This window comes from Siphateles boraxobius, unplaced genomic scaffold, assembly GCF_051911475.1.
Source record: "Siphateles boraxobius isolate OS27281-9 unplaced genomic scaffold, OSU_SipBor_1 41, whole genome shotgun sequence".
NCBI lineage: Eukaryota > Metazoa > Chordata > Actinopteri > Cypriniformes > Leuciscidae > Siphateles > Siphateles boraxobius.
The window spans coordinates 30,173,372-30,182,642 of NW_027509042.1; the positions used below are offsets into that span (position 1 = coordinate 30,173,372).

Here is a 9,271-nt window from a genome sequence, read left to right on the forward strand (position 1 = left end):
GTGTCGAGCTCGGCCAATCCTCTCCCTCAGACGCAGCGGGGGAAAGGCTGTCGTCGCATTCTTCCCCTGAGGCGCCGAATGAAATTATATCCGCTGCTTGAGACTAGGGGCAGAGATCCATCCGCGAGAACAGCATGGGGGAGGGGGTCTCACGAGGAGAACGCGAGAGACGCCGGGACTGAGCCGGCGCGGAATCGCCTTTCTCTCTCTTCTCTGGCATCCTTTGTGCACGCCACTTCTTCCGTCGAGGCTCGAAAGAAGGGAGTGGGAGAGTGCGAGGGGAGGAGAACCACCCGAGAGGAGGGCTAGCCGCGAGCCCAGGATGGCAATGGGAAGGCTGTCACAGTGCAGGGCAAGCGCCCTGATTGGTTCGTGCGTCTCAGCCACCTTGCCATAGGATGTGCAGTTGCTGTTTTCAGCGAGAGCGGCCTGAGGTCTGCTGACTGAAGAGGCTCGAACGGGGGCCTCTTCAGTGCCCTGAGGACCGTAGACAAATCCCAGGAGGGTACAGAGGCGGGCCGAGGCGGGTTAAGCCCTCTGGCCCCCTTAAGGAAGCGAATGAGGAGATCGCTTCTCCCCAACAATTGCCCAGCCACGTGAGTGTGAAAAGAATGGCAATGGGAAGGCTGTCACAGTGTAGGGCAAGCGCCCTGATTGGTTCGTGTGTCTCAGCCACCTCGCCATAGGATGTGCAGTTGCTGCAGCACAGCCAATGGCAAGCTAGACGCTCTACTCTATGCTCGCCTTGCAGCTGCACTGCGTTTTAAAATAAAGACTTCAATATTCTCGAGAAAATTAGTTTTCCCATAGTGTCTAGCTAGACCCAACACGAAGTGACCGTTCTCGAAAGGGAATCAGAATACTCTCTCTTGATAGATGTTCTGTCAAGTCTTCATCATCAGTCAAGAGTCAGGGTGTGCTATTTGAAATGAATCTGTCATTTGAAAGCCACACTTTTGACATTTTTTAAAGCCATATTTTTCATATTAAAAATATCTCTAAATTACGACACATATTCTCAATGGTAAATGCAGAAAAGTTAATTCATGCATCACGCATCAAGGCAAGATTATTGTATTGCATTTCTGGGTGGATGGCTAGCAGGTTTATTAAACAAACTTCAACTGGTCCAAAATGCAGCAGCTAAAGTGTTTAGTATTGGCTGCCTTGTAAGCATTATATACATTTTAAAATCTTGCTAATTATAAAGCCCAAAATGGTTTAGCTCCTCAGTACTCCTATCCAATAGCAAGATCCTATTGCATATCTGTCCTTCACTTTTATTGCTGAAAATTCTGTCCAGTGGATAATATCTAGAATATAACAATCAACCACAGGTGGTAGATCCTTTTCATATTAAGCGACATATAGACAAGCCTAATTACTTTTATTGGCCTTTTCCAAACTTCATGCGGAGTGAGTTGGATGCAAAATTTTAAATATCAGTCCACAAAGTCTGACTCATGATACAGCCTGGAATCATAAATCACACCATGTTCGTTCATTTAGGCCAATGGAGAACTGGCCCCCCGGCTGAGTCTGGTTCCTTACAAGGTTTAGGTGTACTTGTGATGGTGTTTCGGTTCCTTTCCACTGTAGCCTTTGGCTTGACAAGATGGGGTTTAAGAGGAAATTGATATTCTAGAAAATATCAGCGGTTTGACTGCACTGACACTATTGGACAGGAAAAAAACTTGAACTGAATTGAGCTACCTTTGTTTTTTCGTAATTGATACATTTTGCAACACTTACACAGCTATGGAACTGAATTAAATCAACATTGAAAAAAACTGAGCTGAATAATGATTTATTTAAATAAATGTGACTTGACAATCCTTTGCACCCATTCTAACTGAACTACTGAGCTGAGCTACTCCGGTTTCATTATGAAATGCAAGACCAAAACAACATTTCAGAGCATATGTTTTCTTTTGATTTGTTGTAAATTAATCACATAATGCTAAACTGCCCATACTGTGAACTAGTGGAATAATACTCCAGACGGTTTTAATTCAGTGTATTGCATTAATAGAAAGTCAGATGATATAAATAGTTTTAGTGTAAAATATTTGACCCAAAATAACTTTAATAGCATTCTCATGCTTCGAATGCAAGGACAGAAACCTTTATGGCACAGTCCGCGTGATGTAATTTTCATCATCAGAAGGGTCCGCAGACATCCCCACACCCTGTCCGCATGCAGCCCAATTTTTGTGATCATGCGGACGGTGCGCGTACAACAGCGCATGTGCGAGTGACTTGAGCGCTTGAAAACAGAAAGCACTAGATCCTGCAAACGTGCCAAACATGTCTTTCCATGCTCACAGCCAAAGGAGTATACTTTCTAAGGCTTGCATATTCAACTGTGCGAAAGATGGAGTGCGGAAAATGAAGTATACCCAGGCCTTTACTAGTCTGTCTCATTCCAGCATTTAATGCCGAGGATGACACTAATCTAGAAGCTGTGGATGCAGCACTGTCATTGAGAAAAACCCTTTGTATAGTGGACCCAAATATAAGCATAACACTGGATCCCCAGATTTTCCTTTAATTTTTCACCCATCTGTATTTTAAGTCAGGATATGATCTTTAATATTGGTATAACCATAACGACTTTGATTTGATTTTTGATTTTTTTAACTAATCACTTTTTTTGCAAAGTCAGACTGTATATGTCAGTGGATGGTCTTCGTAGCAATAGTTGACAACTCCTCCCTCATAAGTCACATCTTGATCCTTTTCTCCATCCTCCAAACAGTGGCTACGCACATATATTTCAGTGTCTCCACAGTTTCTCTGTTGTCTCATTATACGTCTCTTGTTGTTGCTGTTTCTCACTGATGCCTCAAGAGCTTTTTGTTTGCGGTAAAAATGTGAAAACTTGTTGAAAATGATGGTGATGGGTAGTGCCACAACTAATGTGCCGCTCAGGATGCAGCCAGATGCTGCCAGCTTTCCAGCCACTGTCACTGGAACCACATCTCCATATCCCACTGTTGTCATACTAACTGTCCCCCACCACCAGCAAGCTGGGATTGTGTCCAAACCAACATCTTCCTCATATTCTGCAGTGTAAGCCATTCCGGAAAACACTGATACACCCACTGCCAGGTACAGTAATAAGATTCCAACCTCTCTGTAGCTGTGCTAGACAAAGAAACAAAGACATGATATTTTTTACATGTAAAATGTAGGTAGAAAAAGCTTTAAAGCACTTATATACTGAGTTGTCAAAACTGAGTGTTCTGAATGTTCAAAATTAAGTTCAAATTGTAAAAATGGGATGGAATTGGGAAAAAAATGGGATGGAAGACAAGGTAGGGGAAAAAATGCTATTTCTGGATTTTTAGGGTCTTGCGTCATATATCAATTTAGTTACATAAGACATAATCAAAACATTTACAGTCAGTACTATTCAAAATGCCAGTGGTTTTCAATCCTGATCTTAGGGACCCACGGCACTGCACATTTGTTATGTCTCCCTTTATGAAATACACCTGATTCAGATTTTCAGCTCATTAAGAGAGAGGTCCATAAACTGAAAAGATGCTGCATTCCAATTCGCCTACACATACTTTGCACTAAAAGTATTTACTCTTTTTGTGAGGAAAAAGTACATACATTTGTGTAGCAGAAGAGTAGGCAAGTTTTGAGACACACTACCATGTAAGAAAATTGTGTCTTGTGACATTATGTGCCGTTTTGTCACATATCGTCACAAGCATCATGTCACCATAAACTGGCTTGTCTCATTTAATGTCTTAAATACATCTCTTCTTACTAAGTTTAAAATGTTGTTGCAGGTGAAATATAAAATGAATAATAAGTAATGTCCCTTAATGGAAAAGGTGTGACTGCAGTCTAAGGGGGCTTTTACACTGGGCTCGTTTGCTGCGGTCCGAGGCCGAGCGCGATTGTTCCCGGCATCCCCCGCAACGTTGGTCTGGTTTCACACTAAACTTGATTCTATCGAACTCTGGTGCGTTTGCGTGCATCTTTGCAAACGTGCACGCCGCATGATAGAAAACATGACGCGGGTCCATTTATTGTGTTTTTTATTCATTTAGTGCTATTATGCATAGCTGAGTAAACAACACAGGTTTACTGTGTGTGTGTGTGTGTGTGTGTGTGTGTGTGTGTGTGTGTGTGTGTGTGTGTGTGTGTGTGTGTGTGTGTGTGTGTGTGTGTGTGTGTGTGTGTGTGTGTGTCGCATAAGCTGTCTTTCCGCAGCTTGCAAATGGACTCTTTTGAGGAGACAGTGGATTTCCATTAATTTGTTGCCCTGAATGCACGCACTATACGCAAATACACTGCAGACTCACTCTTGCTCGTATCCAAGGTAAATCTTCATCCCTTACGTGTTATATTTAACTAAATACATCATAATCGGCTAAAACGCATGCACAGGATACTTCACTTCCTGAACAAGTGTGCACCCGAGTCCGTGTTGCTTTCACATACACGCGAGCCGCAGCACGGTTCGGGAGCAACCGAACTGAAACCACCTCCTCCCGGTAGTCTCGGGTTCGGTACCCCAGTGCATACACGGGTCCACATGATAGCGTTCACATTAGCGATTTTTCATGCGAACCGTGCCCCGTTCCGAACTAAACTGCCAGTGTGAAAGCCCCCTTAGTGGAAGAGAGGGGGTATGCAGAAGGATGGTAATTGCCTCAGGGGGTACGCAACTCTAAAAAGTTTGGGAACCGCAGTAGTCGACCATCAGGGGACTTTTAGCATACTCTTTTCAACATATACTATGATTTGGGACACACTTATTGTAATCTCGCATACTATTTAGGATGCACATTGGGACACAGGGAAAGATACTATTTATGGTGGATTGTATGCAAACAGGGAACCATGGGCACGTACAAAATGTAGAGTGGCATGAATCTCCCTCCAGGTCCAGGATTAAACACCACTACAACAGAGGTCTTCAACCAAACTCCTGGGGACTCACTGTCCTGCAAAGTTTATTTCCAACCTGCTTTAACACACCTGACAGTATATTTCAAGCGATCCTGGAGAGCTTGATTAGCTGCTTCTGGTGTGTTTGATTAGAGCTAGAGCTAAACCCTAAAGGGCAGTGGGTCCCAAGGAGCAGGGTTGAAGACCTCTGCACTACAATATGTAGATTGTAAATACCCTTTGCACAATGGCAGTGTAATCTCACCCGTAGAGTAGCACCTAGTGACCTTAACCCTGTTGAATGCCTAGCCAACTTTAGGACCCTGAAGATTCTCATCAGCCGCAACACCTGGACCAGTTTTCCCAAGTTGCCCAGCTCTGACTCACTCCCAATGACCAGATCAAAAAAGATTGTTATGTATATTGGCATCACTGAGATGATGTCAATCACGTTTAGTGGTAGCAAGAAGAATTTGCGATGGTTTGGAGCAAGAAGCATGCGAGTTACTACCTCAAAGGTAAACCAGCAGATGCAGAACACTTCTAATACATGCATAGTTGGGTCTTCAGTTGGATTACCACTTTCATCAAATTTTTGGTATTCTGGAATGCTATTGATACACATGGTGGCAATTGATATTAACACTACACAAATGGAAAGCAAGCTGAAAACTTTGCTAGGGATTGAATATCCTGGATTTTCCAATGTTAGCCACAGACACTTCCGAATGTTTCCAAAACGTATTTCATGGAAGTGCTCAATATCTTTGTTTAGATCAGAAATCTCATCAACTGATGTATCCACACTGCTAACATCACTCTCTTCATCCCAGGATGTATGATGTCTCTTCAGTTTACGATCAAGGTAACGGTAACTACAGCAGCTGTCCAGAAAAAAGTCACTGATTCCCCAGTACTCTATTTCCTGAGAGAAGGAGAAAATGCACAGCTCATCCATAATATGCAGCTTGCCGGTCTGATAGAAGTGCAGGACATAAGGGAAGAGACCAGGGTTACGGTCAAAGTAAAACTCTTTCTGTTGAACATCAAAGTCATCACAAAGCTGTAGAATGTCATCCTCTGAGTCACAAGATAAGAGTTGGCCAAGACGTGTGTCCGGAAACTTCTTCAGAATGCTTGAGCATAGAGTGTGCCTCAACCCACCTACATTGATGTGTAAAAGGTGGTCCTTAGGATCCAAAATCCACCAAGGATGTCTTTCCTTCACCATGGTCTACCTTCACGCTGTAATGGAAAAAAGGAAATTTAGTATGGCTGGAAAAAATAACAGGTTCATTTTGGTTATTCCATTTACATGTTAAAAATAATTTTTTGTAATTTTGTCAGTTCCAGAGGGTATGAGTAATTTTTTACAATATATATTTTTACACAATATGATTATAATTTTACACAATTACTGTGTTCTCATGTTATTTGCGTACTGTTTGGCTCCACAAAGAAAATCCTGTGATGTGTGATGCAGTTCTCAGCTTATTCTGTGAATAACAATTCTTAACTTTCAATTTATGTAACTCTGTATATTTTATTTTCATCCTTTTTTTTATTTAAAAATATATTCTGAAGTGTTTTTATTAGTGCTGTCAATCGATTAAAAATTCAATCGAGTTAATCACAGTCATGGGCTGTGATTAATCACGATTAATCGCACATTTAAAATATTAGGATTTACTTAACCTGCAGTGTTGAAATAAATAAAACAAACTGTTTTAAGTAAACAAATTCTTCAGTTGTATTACCTCAATCATTAACCTTTATTTAACAAGTGTTCAATAACAATCTCTTAATTTGTTGAGGCATCCATATGAATTGCAGACATATTTAGCAGAAACCAACAACTGTTACAAACAAATGTCTGCTACAAATTCACAAATAGCTGAACTGTAATTTTTTTGCATAGTAAGTAACATCAACTCAAAATAATGCAACACTAATTAGGCCTATTTTAGAAATGGAATCCCATAATGTCTGTGAAGAGTCAGAGTGAGTAATCTCTACATTTTTGATTAAGGATAATTACTTCAAACAGTGTGCATCTGTGCAACATGCCTCCTGTCAACCAATCATACAGTCTACTCTTCTCTCAGCCAGTTGCTCAGGCAATCTAGCTTGTTCACATTAGGCATCACATTTTCAGATGATAGAGCTGACCTATTCTTTAGCAAAATATGGCCTGCCAAAGAGAACAGCCTCTCACATGGCACTGTTGAGGCAGGTGTAACCAAGTATCTTTTTGCAATATGGGCCAGATTAACAAATGCACCCGCTTGTGAAGATCACCACTGTAGTGGACATGTGTCTATGCTGACACAGGGCTCTACCTTGTACCTCTATAGAGATTTATCTGTGGACAGTGTCTCATCATTAGACTCGGACTAATCCCATCAGTAGGAGGGCTGTCTTCTTCTTTGGTGGCTCTGGCTCCACTTCTTCTCCAGATGTCTTTGGTGCTGGTTCTCTTTTCTTCAGCATCTCACTCAGCTTTTGCCACACTTCTCCCCTTTCTGTTCTGGGAAAGCACCTAAGGTCCTTGAACCTAGGATCTATAGCGGTTGCTACCTTTAACCACCACAGATTTTAGTTATCCTTTCACCCATTGAGGTCCTTAGGGAATGGAGCCTTCAAGAGCACTATGTAGGCAGGGTCAACATCAGAGACCTCCATTGTGCGCAGGAGATGACATAGTGCAGGAAGCGCCACAGAGCAGGATACATACTTGCCACCACCTAGAACCTCAGTGATGTACCTACAGTGCAAACACAGCACCACATAAATGACTACAGTTTTCATTCAGATGGCATCTATTTAGGGTATACGCCTTAAATTATGTCTATATGATTACTCATTATTTATTTGTTCGAAATGACATTACATCAGCTCGTTCTTCGATTTCACTTGAAGTATAAAGCCTTTAGTGTCAGTGTGTCATGAAGTCCACTGAAGGCAAGTTTGAAGAACCCAGCATTTATTTCCTTAACAAGATCAAATATAAAACAAAGGCATGACGTGGCATGAACTCAAAACATGAACGCACCAAACAGTGGTAACAGGAAACAAATTTGACAAAGTAACAAAGCAAACATAAGGGCTTAAATTGTCACGAATCATAAATCTGTGTGTTATATTCCTTGAGTTTATGTCGGGTGTGTATTGGGAGTTTGGGTGTGTCAATGCATGTGCGTTGCCTAGGTACTACAGCGGATTACTCTAATTAGAAGCTCAGCTGTGGCTTGTAAGCTGCCTTTATCTAGCTGGCATTGTGCACTGTTGTCGGTTCGTCACTCTTGTTTGTTCTCTCAACTAGTTCCTGTTGGAGTCTCCTTGCTGTTTTTGACTCCTCGTCTTGCTTCCAGGCATTACGGAATTCAGGTCGCCCGCCTGCAACCCGTGGCGTTTTGAGTATTGTTCCCCGTTTGCCTCTAATAAACTGTCTTTTACTTGCACTTGGATCTTGGGACTCGTTATTGTGACAGAATGGATGGATGGATCCAGCAAGTATGGCCGAATTGAGGGAAATTCTGTCGAAGAGCGATACTCGCATGCAACAGCAGGAGACACCACAACTCCACCTGTTTCTGTCACTCAGACCACTCGTGCTATTGAGCCTCGTCTTCCGCCTCCAGCGTTCTATTCCAGTGAGCCGCATTTATGTCGTTCATTTTTGACTAAATGTTCCCTATCTCTCTGCAACCTTCATCATTTCCCACTGAGTGGTCTAAAGTGGCTTTTGTTATAACTCTCTTGTCGGGTCGAGCGGCCACTTGGGGAACTACTGTTTGGGAACAGAGACTACCTTGCTGTGTTTCTTTAAAAACATTTTCTCACGAGATCAGAAAGGTCTTTGATCATGTCGCTTCCGGTAGAGACGCAGTGCGACTGCTCACGGAGTTGCGTCAAGGAGATCATCCTGTAACGGACTATTCAGTTGAATTTCACACATTGGCGGCGGAGTGTGGCTGTAATTCGGAGGCTAAATGGGACATGTTTTTATATGGACTTTCTGATTCCGTCAAGGATGAGATTTACACCTTGGACTTACCGACGGGGGTGGATAAACTCATAGACTTGGCCATTCAAGTGGATACTAGATTACGATGGCGGGGACCACGGACACAGCGAGGGTGGCCTATCAGCGCACAGCCTAATGTATCTTTTTCTCCAGGTGAAGCTATGGTGTCTTTTCCAGATCCTGAGCCCATGCAGATGGGCAGATCCCATCTATCACAGCAAGATAAGCAGAGAAGGAGAGAAAGGGGACTATGTTTGTGTAACCCAGGTCACAAAGGGTTAAAATAGAACCTTGAAAAAAAAAAATAATAATATTATATATAGAAAGAGAATA

General features: G+C 42.3%; 1 protein-coding gene across 1 annotated transcript; it reads right to left on the bottom strand.

The window, feature by feature from the left end:
• Positions 1 to 2,553: 2,553 nt before the first annotated feature.
• On the bottom strand, positions 2,554 to 6,150 carry LOC143706817 (delayed-rectifier potassium channel regulatory subunit KCNS2). The gene is made up of 2 exons (XM_077199163.1): positions 5,177 to 6,150; positions 2,554 to 3,147 (listed from the first exon to the last, which is right to left on the bottom strand). The coding sequence occupies exons 1-2, from the start codon at positions 6,140 to 6,142 to the stop codon at positions 2,662 to 2,664; spliced, it is 1,452 nt and encodes a 483-aa protein (XP_077055278.1). The 5' UTR covers positions 6,143 to 6,150; the 3' UTR covers positions 2,554 to 2,661.
• Between the last annotated feature and the right edge of the window lie 3,121 nt (positions 6,151 to 9,271).